At 41.9% G+C, this 16060-nt stretch overlaps 1 protein-coding gene across 6 annotated transcripts in view; it reads right to left on the reverse strand.

Moving 5' to 3' along the window:
- Epb41l4b (erythrocyte membrane protein band 4.1 like 4B) overlaps positions 1-16060 on the reverse strand; it is a 134805-nt gene that overhangs the window by 67282 nt on the left and 51463 nt on the right. For all 6 annotated transcript variants that reach the window (XM_090330404.1, XM_090330402.1, XM_090330403.1 and 3 more), the window contains exons 4-12: positions 15413-15491; positions 13557-13601; positions 11617-11669; positions 6135-6255; positions 4694-4781; positions 4448-4536; positions 4068-4137; positions 3807-3976; positions 343-452 (exon numbers count right to left, since the gene is read on the reverse strand). In XM_090330404.1, coding sequence (XP_090186530.1) covers positions 343-452; positions 3807-3976; positions 4068-4137; positions 4448-4536; positions 4694-4781; positions 6135-6255; positions 11617-11669; positions 13557-13601; positions 15413-15491 — 825 coding nt within the window. The remainder of the gene's footprint in view (positions 1-342; positions 453-3806; positions 3977-4067; positions 4138-4447; positions 4537-4693; positions 4782-6134; positions 6256-11616; positions 11670-13556; positions 13602-15412; positions 15492-16060) is intronic.

Below are 16060 nucleotides of genomic sequence, written 5' to 3' on the forward strand. Positions count from 1 at the left end.
GAGACATCAGTGTCTGGCTCTGCATCTACACTTATGTGGTCAGAATTCTAGTTAACAAGAGAAAATATCCTCACCAAAATGGTGGAAAGTGGATACAACATCTTCTATAGCCAGAAGAAGGTGTTCATTTATAGTAGTGCTAAGGATCCCAGGTCCAGAAGAATGATGGATGAGGGGAGAAGCAGACAAAACATCCAAAGAGGAAGATTAACAACTGAGAGATTTGTAGAAGAGGCTAAGCTCCATTAAGAGATCGGCCCTGGGTGATGAAGTAGAGAACTGCCACAAGCTGCTTCCCACACTGCTTGATCAAGGTGACAGAAAGAGAGAGCACCACACAACCTTTGAACGTGGAATGTCTCCGGGATGGGTAACGTTTGCTAGGCTTCCTCTCAAAGGTGCTGGTTCTTCGCAACCTGGCGCCATGTGTTGCTTGATATTCTGTCCTCCCACTGGGAAGAAAATATTTGATTGTATGTTACCCATATCAGAATCTCAGCACATTATACCTATTGGGAAGTGAATTTTTATTTTCAAAGGTGGCTGTATACATTTCAACTTAGCTTGGACATTAAATTTAAAGTTTCTGTTTGGAAAAGTATTTTTCAAACAGGCTATATTTCAGGGATAAGGATTTCCATCAAAAAACAAAACCTACAATTTAAGTACCAGCCATTCAGCTGCACAAACTCAAGCAGGTCCAAGTACTTGGAACACTTGACTAGAACATGGATTAGCACACAAATATCCTTTCATGGAGCACAGTGCGTGGAGACACTTAACCCATCTTTGAGGCTCTTACCAATGGCCACTTAAGTAAACCCTGGCTTACTCTGCTATGCCAAGAGAAACATTATTTACTTCACCCAGGCTTGCTCGGACTCAACCACTGTGACTGATATCCAGCTCAGCTCTAGTTCTGGGCTGGACACTGCTCTTTTTTACTTATTTATTTTTGCAGTACTGGGGATTAAACCCAGGACCGTGCACATGGTAGGAAAATACTCCAATACTTACCTTAGCCATTCTTTTTTTTTTTTTTGGTCTTGTTTTATTTTTGAGATACAGTTGTACTAACTTCACCCAGTTCAGCTCAAACTTAGGGATTATAAGGATGAGCTACCACACCTGGCTGTTCTTTGCTGATCTATTCACTGCTCCAATCCAGGTATTGGATTTCATCTGCTCCCCCCACTCTCATCCATGCCTCTAAGAGGCAATCCTATCTCTACACCCCCTCCCTTTCTTCTACACTTCTCCTTAAAGAGCAGCAGAGACAAGGTCGAGGCCAAAACCAAAGAGATTTTACTCCTGGAAAGGAAAACCTGCGTTTGCAATCACTCCTACTGTCTTCTTTCCATATCTAACTGGTAAGGACATCAGCTGACCATCAGCAGCTTCTTAAACCTCTATGGTGCTGACATTTCCATCCAGAGCCCTGTGATTTTAATTCTTCCTTAGAAAAGACTTGGTCCTTTTCCCCAGCTCCTTGGTACATTTAAAAATACATTCAAACAAAATAATTCTTTAAGCAGAGTGCACAGCCATTTCCTTGCACAGTAGATGAAATCTGAAATGAGCCAGTCTCTTGGCATTTTAAACAGAGTTCAGGGACATGCCATGTGTGGGTAGAGGTTATGAAACCAAGTGAAGTTTTGTGTCTTGTAATCAAGATTCTCAGACCTGTACATGTGCCTCAAAAACCAACCTTTGGAGTGCATACAGAATGCATATTCCCAGAGTTTCCACAGGCATGTGTACATTCACAGACATTGATGACAAAGGCATTGAATGAAACCACACATCTCAATTTTAACAATACTCAAGGAATTTGCATGTACCTAAGAGACACGAGTCTTAGATTTACAAGCATAACTATATCAGAATAAGCTTTTCATTTCTTTAGGGTGATTTTTCAGGTTGAAATATTTACTGAGACTACCCTGAGACAGACAGACAAACACATACATACCTGCTGTCATTTTCTTTTTTTTTTTTTTTTTGCCAGACCTGGGCTTGAGCTCAGGGCCTGAGAACTGTTCTTGGACTTTCTCAAGGCTAGAGCTCTACCACTTGAGCTTCAGTACCATTTTCAGCTTTTTTCTATGTATGTGGTACTGAGGAATTGAACCTGGGTCTTCATGCATGCTAAGCAAGCACTCTACCACTAGGCCAAACTCCCGGCCCTGTCATTTTCTTTTTAAATGCATGGGGTACAGAGGAACTGAACCCGGGTCTTCATGCATTCTACCACTAGGCCAAACGCCAGGCCCTGTCACTCTTAATCATACCAAATTTCTTGACATTGGGATAGAAAAGGAAATGTGGTAGTAGTTAGTATATAAGAACCAAAGCTGGACATTGTGGCACATGCTTATCATACCAGCACTTGGGAAGTAGGAGAATGGAAGATGGAGAGTTTATGGCCAGTCTGATCTACATAGTGAGAACCTGTCTCAACAAAACAACAACAGAAAAAGAAATAAAAGAGTCAGCCAGTCTGGGGTTGAGTCTCCATCCCTCTACGATTACTTACTGGGTGCATATGTTTGAATCTTAATGTGCTATTCTGAAAGGGAGGCACAAAATCTATGGTGTACAGCCATTTCAAGGATTAATAATGGAACATGATGAAGAGCTCAGGCACAATGATATGAAACAACAGAACCTTCCATAATGCTATGTCCTATGTCTTACCTGCTTAATAGCCACTAGTATCATGTAGTTGACTACTAAGTTCTTAAAATGTGGCCAGAGAGAGATCAAGGGCCTACATCTTAAAACTTAATAAATATTTAGTGGCTTAGTGGCTGCACATATTAGCATAACTCTAGCTACATGTCAGCTAGTAACAACTGTGTTGTTCTAGGCTGAGCAGTCTTTTTGTTTTGGTCGGTTGTGGTACTTGAACTTTGGGCCTTCATGCTGTCCCTTAGTTCTTCAGTTCAAGTCTACCACCCTATCCCTTTTAGCCGCAGTGCCACTTCAGGTTTTCTAGTAGTTAATTGGAGATAAGAGTTTCATGGACTTTAGGACTTTTGTGACCAGGCTGGCTTTAAGCCTCCTCAGTAGCTGGGATTACAGGTATGAGCCACAGGCACCTGGCAGGCTGAGCATTCTTTTTTTTTTTTTAAGAATTTATTAACGTTGATTTTTACATCATATTTTAAACAACAAGTTTAACATACAAGTGTTCAAGGAGGGAATCTCTATTTACAATCACTGGGACTTAGTATTTAGAACTTAAACACAATTAGGCTAAGGGCTGAGCATTCTTAATCCAAAAATACAAAGTCTAAAATGTTTTCCAAACCAAAACTTTTGGGGCCCAATGCTTAGATATTTGTAACATCAAATAACGAGTATTCTGAATTCTGAAGTGCTCTGAAATCTGTTAACACCTCTTTGGGTCCCAAGCAGTTCATATAAGAGATTTTCAATGTGTATTAGTTCCATTTTTTTCAGAGGATATGAGGGCCATAAAAGCTGGTGTCTCCTCTGAAAGTCAGACTGTAAAGAAAGGAGGTGTGTGTGTGTGTGTGTGTGTGTGTGTGTGTGTGTGTGTGTGTGTGTGTGTGTGTGTGTGTGTGTATGAGAGAGAGAGAGAAAGAGAGAGAGAGAGAGAAAGAGAGAGAGAAAGAGAAAGAGAGAGAGAAAGAGAGAGAGAGAGAGAGAGAGAGAGAGAGAGAGAGAGAGAGAGAGAGAGAGAGAGAGAGAGAGAGAGAGAGAGAATATATATGAGGGGGAGACTCAAATCTCGAGATTCAAGCCCATCCCTCCATTCATAAAAACAAGCAGCAACCCACCTGAACCGGAAGCGGGAGCCCAGCCGGATGAAGTCAGATCTGTTGGACTTGCTATTCCCTGGTGTGCGCAGGCGGAAGAAGGCATGGTGCTCTATGGCACACTTCCACAGATGCTTGCAGGTGCGGGCACTGTCCAGCCGGAACACAAAGGTGTGCTCCTGCTCACGGCCCTGGGAAGGAAGCAGAGGTCCTTGTGTGGAAGAACATCATATGAATATAGGGTTATTTGCAGAAAGGGAGAGAAATGGTGGTAAGGCCTACCTGATCATCATCTTCCACCACCACGAGGGTCAGTTTGCTCTTTTTAAAATCCATTTTGGTAATCTTAGGCCTGCTCAGAGAGAAAGCACTTTAAAAAGCACAGTCTGTAGTAAAATCACATCAAACAGCAGTTTCCTTTCTACATTTTTTTTTTAAAGCTTAGATTGGCTAAAGAAAAAAAAAAAAGAATCACTCATTCATTTAAATGTGATTATCTAGAAGTGCAAGGGCAATTGCCAAACACCCACAAACCAAAGGATGGTGAGATTCTTTTAAGACAAATCTGGGTGTCGCCAATACCCCTCAGTAATTATCCATCACATAGATTTCCACCACAAAATAGGAAAAGACATTTTTAATATTAGACAAAACTAAATTACCAAAAGAATAAGCCTATTTTGTTAGCTCCTTCAAAGATTAATATGCCTGTCGGGGTCAGTCCAAGAGAATATTCACAGCCATCTCTTCCCTACAAACAAACGAAGTGACAATCGGTAGAGGGTTCCAACAGGTCGTCACAGAGCAGAATGCAAAAACAATTTCCTCACCACAAGTTACTTTGTTGGCCCACTACATATTGTTCAGTAACAGCAAAAGGAAGCCACTCAAATGTACACAGATCTTACCCTGACAACGTGCATGTCTACCCCATACATTTCCAGCCACTTCGCTTTATTCAGATAGGAGAGTTCCGCCTGGGCAGGGCTCTTTCCCCTTAGAAAGACCAATGGAAACACATGTAAACAGGGATGAACACAACTTTGGGGGTTTGAGGGGCATACTGCACTAGGGAAGGTCATGCAGCATTTGCAGCACAGACAAGCACCAGAATGAGATTTCCAGGAACACACTGGTAATAGAATGAGAAGATCCTATAACAGCGCCTATAGTAGAATCATTTGAGAAAAGAAACTGGTGCTTTTGTGGACAGATGCAAAATGCAAAGGAAAAGGCTGGAAGGACCCAACAGTTTTTTCCTTGTGGGAAAGAAGGAAGCTATGTGTTGGTGAGGTGGTTGGGACAACTCTGTTTCCACACGCTTCTTTCTTGTTTCAATATTAGATAGTAATATTGAATATCATCCTCCAATTAAAAAAAAGTTATTGGTGCTTCCTCAGAAGGACTGAGGGACAGAGGCCACACAAATTTCTGGGTCCAGGCTGGAGTAACAGGAGGCATTTGGGGAAAGGAAGAGGAAAAGGTGACCTTCTGGGAAACTGGGAGAGAAAGGCAGTGTTCACCTGGATAAAAAAGTGTTACAACAGGGCAGTGGCAACAGGAGAATTTGTAGAGATAAATAAAATGGCTCTGTGTGTGTGTGTGTGTGTGAGATAACATTTCCTGGAGTATAATGCTGGCGAGTACATGGCTCAACTGTGTTTCTATACAATGGGGTACCCCCTTTTCTAAAATGTTTGGGACTGAAAGTGTGTATGATATCAGACTTTTTTAGATCTTGAAATACCTACATAAAGATAAGGAGATGACTTGCGGACAAGGCCCAAGCCCAACCCTGAAAATTGCTGATGCTTCATATATACCTTATATACAACGCTTGAAAGCAATTTGATATACTATTTCTTTCTGTCCCTGAATTTTAACTGTGATCTGTCCTATAAAGTCAGGCATGGAAGTTTCAAATATGTCCTGTGTTGGCATTTAAAAAAAAAGAAAACTCTCGTATTTTGGATTTCAGGTTTGCAAATGAAGAGTGCTGTATTTTTTTTTTTAAAGGGTTTTATAAAATTCAGGTCAGGTTCACAGGAAACCCAGGGCAATATCTACTGACTATTCACAATAGGGTTAGGGTGTCAGCAGGATAGTGATGGCTCCCTTAGCAGCAACAGGTAAATCAAACAAAGACTGCTTTTCAGAAAGCAAATTTGGCGTGACTCTTACTGCTGCACATTTTTCAAGAGGCTTTGGGTAAACAGGAGAGAGACAAAGGAAAGAAGTTACAGTTGGAGAAGCTGTTTTACAGTGGAAAATTCTATGGTAGATAGGAGCCCAACAAACACATATGGCGAAGTAAATATGTCAGAAGGTGAGACAGTCATATCAAGGTACCTGCACTCTTTCCATCTCTGGAAGATATCAAATTCCATCGCTTCTGTCTGATTTGGAATGAACCGAAACTCAGACACAAGCTCTGGTGAGTGTTCTGGAAGCTCGCACTCCCCAAGCTCAGCTGCACAGTTCATAAAAGGGAGAAAAACAGGAGACATTGAACACTTATGGTTATTGCTGCCACCGAGTCCAAAGGCATTCTTCATAACTATAAAGCACAGGTACCCCTTGAATGTTTTAACACTCTCCTTTCAACAAGTCTGGACTCTTACCAGTAACCATATATTTGCTCAGAATCCCCAAGAACCATTCTAATGTCTTCCCTATGGGGTGGTATACCATCAACTTAGCTACTACAGTTCTTCCTTCCCTGCTGTTTCTCCTCCCAGCCTGGGAGGCCCTGATTACATTCCCCTGAGAAGTAGGAATTTGCAATAAAAGGCAATTGCAGGGAATGAGGATCTGCCCAGAAACATCCACTGTGCAGGGCCCTCATTAAGACTGGATCAGCGGTGCTTCAGAGTCTGCAGTACTGGGGAGGCTGGACCAAGAATTTGGTACATGTGGAATCAGAGGAGGCAGGGAGGGAGGGAGAGAGGGGAGAGAGGCAGGCGGGGTGAGCAGGCTGCAGGAGAGACTGCGGAATGCCAGGCAGAGCCTGGGAGGGAGACAGCTGTGCAGAAGGAAAGCAGTGATAAGGACCAACCCAGCAAAATGCCTGAAATGTGCTGCCTAGTCTCTGTTCTTGCTAAGTTGCCCACAGAATGGAAGACCTGAGGACACAGGTGGCCCCAAACCTCTGAGGCATGAGTGAAAAAAAAAATCTGCTCTCCACACTCCACTTCTGAAGATCCCAGAAATGAAAGCAAACCCTCAACTTTCTTCCAGCACCTGGGTGACAAGGTGTAGTCCTTATAAAGATCTCCTTCCCACCATGACCTGGGATCTACACCCAGAGTTTCTGATCCAGGTATGGAATGAGGCCAGACTTTGCATTTCCAATGACTCCTCCAACAATGCTGACATGGACAACCTGGGAAGCATCCTTGGACCAAGTCTGCTTGATTGCCAACAGAGAGAGAGGCAGCTGACTCTATCACTCTGTTTTGGTAAACCCAGCCAGCACAGGCCTCCTGAGAGACCCAATCTCACAGCCTATTGTTCAGGAAAAAAAGGGCTCCAGTTAGCTTGCCAAAGTGGATAAAATGTCTTTGCAATAGGCGTGGTAGTACATGCATGTGACACCAGCACTCTAGAGGCTGAGGCCAGCCTAGTCTACATAGTGAGACACTGTCTCAAAAGAAAAAAAAGTCTTTGTCTATGCCTTTGATTGAAGCAGTTAAATCTAACACAGGGAGACAGTGAGAAGCTTGTGTAATGCTAGGACCTCGTGATACCTCCTACCTTGACTGCAGCCCCTCAGCTGCATCAGTAGACCTAGGCCCAGGAGAGTCTCTGTTAGGGCTGACAGTGGCCTAGCAAAAGCAAAAATGAAGACTCTACACTTGGAAAGAATGTACGCCCAGAAAAGCTATGTCTGTTTTTTCCAGACAAGAGGCCACAAATGGGTCACTCTGGAACTAGATACCAGCAAAGGCTAGAGGATTCATGATGTGAATCCTTAAACCCACAAAGTGAGACAAAGGGAGGCCTGGAATCCTTGGGTTCAGTGGTATATGTAGATGAGACAGTGTTAACTGGGTCACTGCTATCATGAAGCACCGGAAGAGGAAGGACCTCTACCTGCACTGAACTGAAACAAGTTCCAGGGATGCTGAGACATTATTCTGCCTTCCAGGAGTCTGTGGGAAGGACTGGACACTTGACTAACCCTCCCCCTCTGAAGCCAAACTCCAGCCGCAGGGAGGTTATGGAGGGTTATCGTGAACAACTCAGACACAGGCCAGCTTAAATCCCGACAATTCCATGTGCTACTTGTGTGACTGCAGACAAAGCCCTTAACCACTCTGGATCTCTCTACTCCCTGTCTTGGTATAAGGATGTAATGAGACCACATGCCAAGTGACAACTGACTCTCATTCTCCCACCTCCCCTTTTCTTCTTCCCTTTTACTTGAATGAATTTTCAAATCTACCACAAATGTATTTCCCAAAGAGCACAGCCTCCATGCTGGGCCACTGTATCACAACTCAGGAGGCACCAAGAATTCAAAGACATCCGCAGCAAGACACATCCTTAAGACTCAAGCATCGGGAAAAAAACACAACCCTTCATTTTATTCGTACCACAGAGCTGCTCCAGTGATTTCCATTGCCCAGAGCAAGCAGGTCAGCTGAGCTGAGGCAGAGAGCAGGCCGGAGCACTGACCCAGGAGATGGATGGGAGGAAACACAGAGGATTTCCTCCTATCTATGTGACAAGGTTTCCTCCTATCTATGGTTAAGTCGTCAAGTCTTTTTATTTGGACCTGACATATTGATTACGTCGTAAATTACACTAATGATATAGTTCTAACTCAAATGACTAATTTCTCCAAGAAAGGCCAACAGACAGCTGACCTTGTTCTTGGCTGCTCTAATCTGGGCAAGACGGACTCAACTAGAGCTGGATGTTATCAGTGAGGTATGGCCCTCCATCATGCAGGGAGCAGGGGTGTAGTGATGTGTGTGTCTCATCCTCTAATCGTTCAGCATAACAAGCTTGCAATATTGTACAAATGGCCTTAGGAGAAAACCTCCCAGTGACTAAGGGCCCCAGGTCTGACATGGATGCTTTTGTTATACTGAAAACCATGACATCTCCTGAGGGCTGCTAAACCTGATAGTGGTAAGGACTTGGGCAGCTCTGGAGCTCCAGGGTGGATGAAGGCCTTTGGCTACCCTGATTAAATTTGAACCTGAGAAAGGCTGCTGCCTGGTCCCCACTTCTGCATATGCTGGGGTGCTTACCACAAAGCCTGCCACAATGGGTATTGCCTGCCATACATGGGTAGGAAGCACTAAGCACTCTATTTGGCACAGATGGCTAATGGCCATCTGTAATGTTGTTACTCTGCACAATCAGTGTTTCCTCATCAAGGTCCCTTAGTGTATCTCCAGGCACCTTCCTTCAATGCATTTACAGATCACTTACTATACAACAAGCCCATGTGATAGATGACAGGGCATAAGGGAGAATGAAGGAATAAAGTATCCAGAAATGGGAGTATCATGTAGTTGCTAAAAGCCACCTTTAACGGGCCAGGAGTTTGGCCTAGTGGTAGAGTGCTTGCCTAGTATGCACAAGACCAGAGTTCCATTCCTCGGTACCACATACATAGAAAAAAGCTGGAAGTGGTGCTTTGGCTCAAGTGGTAGAGCTCGAGCCTTCAGAAAGTCCAAGCTCAAGCCCCGGACTGGCCAAAAAACAAACAAACACCTTTAAAACCAGGTATCAGTGCTTATACCAGTAATCCTAGCTACTCAGGAAGCTGAGATCTGAGGACTGAGGTTTGAAGTCAGCCTGGGCAGGAAAAGTTCATATGACTCTAATCTCCAATTAACCACCAAAAGATCAGAAGTTGAGCTGTGGCCCAAGTGGTGAGTGACAGACTTGCACAACACACACATATACATACATACAGAGTCAACTTTATGACTGTACATTTACTAAAAGCGCCAAGGTAAAAAAGAATACAAAAAATTATATGTAATGCTGATCAGATTTACATTTCTCAAAAAAATCTACTGAGGGATGGGAGTTTGATCTAGTGGTAGAGTGCTTGCCTAGCATGCACGAAGATTGGGGTTCAGTTCCTCAGTACCACATATATAGAAAATGCTAGAAGTGGTGCTGTGGCTCAAGTGGTAGAGTTCTAGCCTTGAGAAAGGCCAAGGATAGTGCTCAGGCCCTAAGTTCAAGCCCCAGGACTGGCAAAAAAAAATCTACTGAAAACTCACAGATTAAAAACTCGGCCTGCTGGACAGTGATCGCTCCTTTCCTCTGATTTGCTCAGTTTTTTTTTTGTTTTTTTTTTTTTGCCAGTCCTGGGCTTGAGCTCAGGGCCTGAGTACTGTCCTTGGACTTTTTCAAGGCTAGAGCTCTACCACTTGAGCCTCAGCACCACTTCTGGCTTTTTTTCTATATATGTGGTACCAAGGAATCGAACCCGGGTCTTCATGCATGCTAGGCAAGCACTTTAACCACTAGGCCAAACTCCTGGCCCCTGATTTGCTCAGTTTTTATGCCATGATCCTCTTTCTGGGTTAGTGTGTACCCTTTTGTCAATAAAAAAAAATCTCAGGTCATAATTTTAAAAATTGGTGAAATACAAAAATAGGAAGCTAAGTATTATGGTGTTCACAAGTGCTAATTATGAATGAGTATATCATAATTCATAAACCAATAGAAGCTAAGTGAATCTATAACATATGCCTATAAACTATGCTAAGGAAATCTCTTGTGTGTGCTGCTACACATTAGAATTCTCTTAATTAAAGCAAGAGACTTCAGTCAGTACTTGTTATGCATCCACCAGAGTCTGCTATGGATGAACAGGTACCATGGACGATTCTACAGGACAATTCTTGCTACTTAGTTCCCACCTACAGCCTGGTGACCCCAACAGCACTGCTTGCAGCCTGACTTGGGATGAACCATTCTCATACATACCAGAGCTGTTGTCATGTCGATACCTCTCAGCTCAGAGGACCACACGGTGATTCTACACTGGAGCCCAACTCTCAATCTCTCTCCTTTGTCACCATCCACCCTCACAAGCAGCTTGAGTCATCTCTGACTTGTCTCTCACACCTAAACCTCAACACCCAAGTTCTTCTCCCTGAACTGATTTGACAGGTGCATAATCACTTTCCCTGCTCTGTTTCCTATCACTTCTATTGCAGCAGTACCACTCACCAATTCCCATTCTTGTTATGCCTGAGCCAGCCTCTTTTCCCCTTACTGCCAGCCTGGCCTTTGCAAACATGCTTTCTGCCTCAAGAGCCTACAAAGGCACTATTGATAACTACAAGAAGTTTATACCTTCCAATGGAGCCTGAAGCCATTTTCCTATCCAGCTTCCCAAACTTCACTCTATGATACCTGCCATGCAACTGTTGCTACTTCTCTGAACTATGTGTAGTTTTGCTGTTGCTTTGTGATATTGGGTATTGAACCCAGGGCCTTATGCAGACCAGGAAAATCTCTCTATCATTGAGCTACACTCCATCTCCTCTCTGCATATTTCTTTTGTGCCTCAGTTCCTTGATTTAACTTCCTCTCTGCATCCTGACCCCCATTCATGCCCACCACCCACACTTCTTCTAAGGCACCTGAGTCTTCACTGCTGGAAAAATTGCATTGTTTCTGAATCTGCTTTTTGCACTGGATCACAAGAGGCAGGCACAGAAACCATTTATTCTATTTCCTTATACCCTAGGCCAAAATAGACTACTAAGCCTGGACCCCAGGACACAAACATATTTGTTGAAATAAGAAGTAATGAGTTTAAAACACAAATCACTGCTGAGGATGAATATACCTTGGAGACAGAGAGCAGCTAGTTCCACAGCTGTTTCATAGGGGCACTTCAATCTTGAAAAAAAAAAAAAAGAGAGAGAAAGAAAGGAAAATACTTCTCAATCTGAATCACACATGCATAAGATTTCAAAGCATCCATAAAAATCATTCTTCAAAAGGTATGGATAGATAAACAATGACTTGGTTTTTAGTGGTTCAATTTCTTGGTCTATACATCTAATGGTCTACGTTAAAGGATGCATGCAAACTGATTTACACTATAAATTTCCTAAGTCAGTTTTCATTATATAGCAAAATGATTCAACATAGATATACTTTCTGTCAACCATGTGGGTGGGTTTTTTTTTTAAACTGAATTTGGCAAGAAGAGGGAAGTTTCCAAAGCAGAATGAAAAGGCATCCCTTTGCCTTGTTTTAAAACTTTAAAAAAATTATCTTATCTTGAGACAGTACATGCATCTTTTCAAGCTGTCTAAAATTCTTCTTGAAACAAGGTCATCGTGTTAAAAAAATAAACACATAGACACCACGTCTAACACCGCCAGACAGCTAGATGCACTCAGCATGGGAGTAAGTGTAACTGAGGCCTAGCACAGGGGAGTACTACTGCAAATCCAGTGATCTCTTTCACACTTAAAGTTCCAAAGGCAGAAAAATAATAATGACATGCACTGGTACAGCACTTCACAGTTGCAAAGCCTTTTAGGGTATATTATCCAATTTGGTTAGCGCATGGAGTCTATACACCCTTCAGGAGGGTGTGGCCAATGTTCCCCAGTTTCCCACTTCACAGACGGGGTCCTAAGGGGTCTCACCCCCCAAGATGACCCAAGGTCATCTAGCTGACAGCAGACAGTACTGGGCCTAATATGCCATTCTGTTTTGAAGTATAGAAAATCATGTGGAAGTGGGCATCAACTACAAAGTGCTGTACAAATGCAGAGTCGTGCCATTAATATTTTCCAATCTAAAGACAATTTCTACAGTTACAAGGCCTTTCATATGAGGAGCACATTATGGAGAGATAAAAATACACACACTCATAATACACACACCAACCAAAGGTCTGTATTGCATGGTTGAATAGGATAAATGTATACACTGTACAATCCATTCATTCTAGAGAGCATTATTCTAGTGAAATTATTGTTGCACATAATTCTGTTGAGAGTTTTCAAATTCAGAAATTACATTTTAAGTTTCCTTCAGATTGCATTCAAAATCAGAATGCATTCTTGACAACAGGATCAGGTATTACTTCTTAGACTCGATATAGTCTTTCTTCTTCATGTAACAAAATACTCAATACCTATGCTGGAAAATGATGCAATTGTAAAAGCTACAAAGACTTCTGGAATCTCTTATCTTTAAGATAAATTAAATTTGCATGCAAAAAAAATCAACCACTTTGGTGATAATGCTTTTCATGCTCAAAAAAACACTGTGTATAGCTAGAAATCTAGTATTTAAAAAAACATTGTTAAGAAGGGAAAGGAAATGAGATGAGATAGCTAAACCTCTTTCTAGCAGAATCAGAACGTAACCCCTTTACATTCCTCCAGTATAGATGGTGATGAATGAGACTTTTGGACTGTCCTAAAACTTGTACGTGTATACATACTAATAATGCATCTAGCTTGCAAATACAACAAAAGCCATTATGAATGGGGCAGTGATGTGATCAGGGAGAGAATTATTCCCCAATACACATCACTTAAGATATTAAATGCTCTTGGAAATGCTTCAAGCCATATAATAATCATTTTGAATAGGATGATAATGACAGGGATACAAGTATAAAGACTCACTTTACAATGCCTGGTGCACTTTTTTTTTTTGAATTTTGAAAAGGGAACAAGGGTAAAACAGTTAAAATAGTGAATTGTTTTATGTAAACTATGATCTATGTTAGATTAAGAGTTAGAACAAAAACATACTTACTTTCCAGAAAGAATGTCATGCCTGAGTTGTAAAACAAACAGGTACCTGACAAACATACAAAAGTCAACAGAGGGTTAAAACCCCAACCACCTTCAATCCCAAACTTCCCACTCTGCACATAATCTAGAATTCTGCATTGTCAAAAGGGAGTCCACAGCAAATGAGAATGTGGGTGGAAGCATCTCCTCCTGGGCCTTGCTAGGCAGGTGAGTACACCTCCAGAGTTCTCGAGAGACTTGTATGATGGAATACAGAATGCTGAGTGCTCCAATGACAGTCTATAACCCCGAAGGTGTTTGAGAAGCAAGCCAGACAGACACAGAGATCTCTGCACACAAGCATGCAAAGTATCCAAGAAAACAGGCAGGGCAGAACCACTAGATTTTCTTCAGCCAGTTCTCCCTGGCAGTATCCAGAACCCTATCAAAAAGTTTACAGCTGACTGGAGTCTGCCAGCAACAGCTTGAAGTTTTTTCTTCCTGGTACAGTCTAACTGTAGACTCTTGTCTTTTTTTCCCCTTTTCTCTTTTCTTTACTTTTTGCAAAAGAAGCATCCAACAATACACATGCACTTGTGTACATATACAAACTACAACATACACACACACATACACACACAAGAAAATCTTGAAAGGGGACTGTTATAAGCCACAGGAGTTATTTAAAAAAAACAAAAAACAAAAAAGGCAGCAAGTAGCACAAGCAGGGTTTACTTATAAATAAACAAACAAACGCCTTCACTTCAAGTTTTGTTAGCAGGAGGATGTGGGCACCATTTACAGTGCGTGCTTTGTGCAAACCAAACTGCCCACGCTCTCCTCTGTGCCTAGAGCTAATCCCACATGCAAGAGTGGCCCCCAAGAATATGTCCTGTTCAAAAGCTTCACAGGTGTTTCTGATTCACATGGTCCAGCTTAAAAATCCCTGGCTTTGGTGACGGCTCCGAGCAGAGTTCCTGGGGAGGAATACTGGGGTAACTGAACGTCACTTCTGAAACTTAGGACACTGACCTGTGTATACAAGTCAAATGTCACACAATGCTGATATGGATAAAAGAAATGCTATCTCCTTTTCTTGTACACTATTTCTGAAATCCAAGAGACAAAAACAAATACAGTGCAATAAAAAATTCTTCAGTGGGGGCTAGGCGTTGGTGGCTCCTACCTGTAATCCTACTCAGGAGGCTGAGATCTTAGCATCACAATTTAAAGATGGTCTGGGCAGAAAAGTCTGTGAATCTTATCTCCAATTAAGCCACAAACAAATCTAGAAATGGAGTTGTGGATCAAGTGATAGAGTGCTAGACTTGAGCTAAAAAAACGTTCAAGGTCTAAGAGCCAAGGTTCTGAGTTCAAGCCCCAGCACTGGCACAAAAAGAAAGAGATGCAGTGGGGCTGAAAAGTAAAATAAAGTATTCTAAAAGCTTTGTTGTAACTAGTGTGGTTTGTCTAGAGAGGGTGCAACAATCAGAGGGATGGTCTATCACCTCTAAAAAAAAAAGATAGCAATTCTACACTAAGATCTTTGCTTTTCCTTATTATAACTGACACAAAAATAAAATGCCACAGAACAACCAACCAATTTACCTAAGGTCCAAGAAAATAGAAATTGAACAAGAAAACAAACTTAAATTCTATTTCCTAAGAAAAAACAAGCAAAGATTTGTATTTTCAAGAGGATACGATACAAAAAATGCTATAATTCTTCCTCTGAAATACAAACCATGTAAGAAAGTGTAGTAAAAATACATGATGCAGAAAACTCATAAATTCTATGTTAGCCAAGAGCTTTGAGGCAGGTGTGTGTGTGTGTGTGTGTGTGTGTGTGTGTGTGTGTGTGTGTGTGTGATGTCCTACCTTGTAAACTCTTCTCGAAGGTTGTTCGGTTCTGAAGAATAGTATTTAACTCGAAAGTGCAAAGCATATGCAGATCCAACTAAACATAAAAAGAAGGAAGGTTGAAGATGCTTTCCCCCCCAGTTTGAAGATCACAGAATGGACAAAAGGAAAAACACATTAAATATACAGCATAGCCACTGATCTATAACTTGCAAAGTTGATGTATCTCTTCTTTCTTGCTAATTTTGAAGCAGAAATGAGTTTTGGGGCTTTTTTTTTTTTTTGATAGACTAAGATGGCTTAGCTGGGAACTTAATTCTGGCAGATGAATTACTAAGAGCTGGCATTTACTTTTCCCTCTGATGCCAAGATACTCCAAATTGATAGCTACATTTTACAAAGTATGAGATAGGCTAAAGGAAAGTATACATAAATAACAAAGTTCTCTGCTGCCTAAAACTACAATACCTTAATATACTTGGCGGGGGGGTGGAGAGAAAGAGAGTGTGTGTTGGTATGGAGCTAGTATTAAACTCAGGGCCTCTCACACTTGCTTGACATTTTCACTCAAGGCTGGGGCTCTGCCACACTTGAGTCACACTTCTACTCAAGCCTTTTGCTGATTAATTGGAGATAAGAATTGCCCAAACTTTCTTGCTCAGGCTG

This window comes from Megascapheus bottae, chromosome 3 (assembly GCF_031878675.1).
Source record: "Megascapheus bottae isolate mThoBot1 chromosome 3, mThoBot2.hap1, whole genome shotgun sequence".
NCBI classification, from domain to species: domain Eukaryota; kingdom Metazoa; phylum Chordata; class Mammalia; order Rodentia; family Geomyidae; genus Megascapheus; species Megascapheus bottae.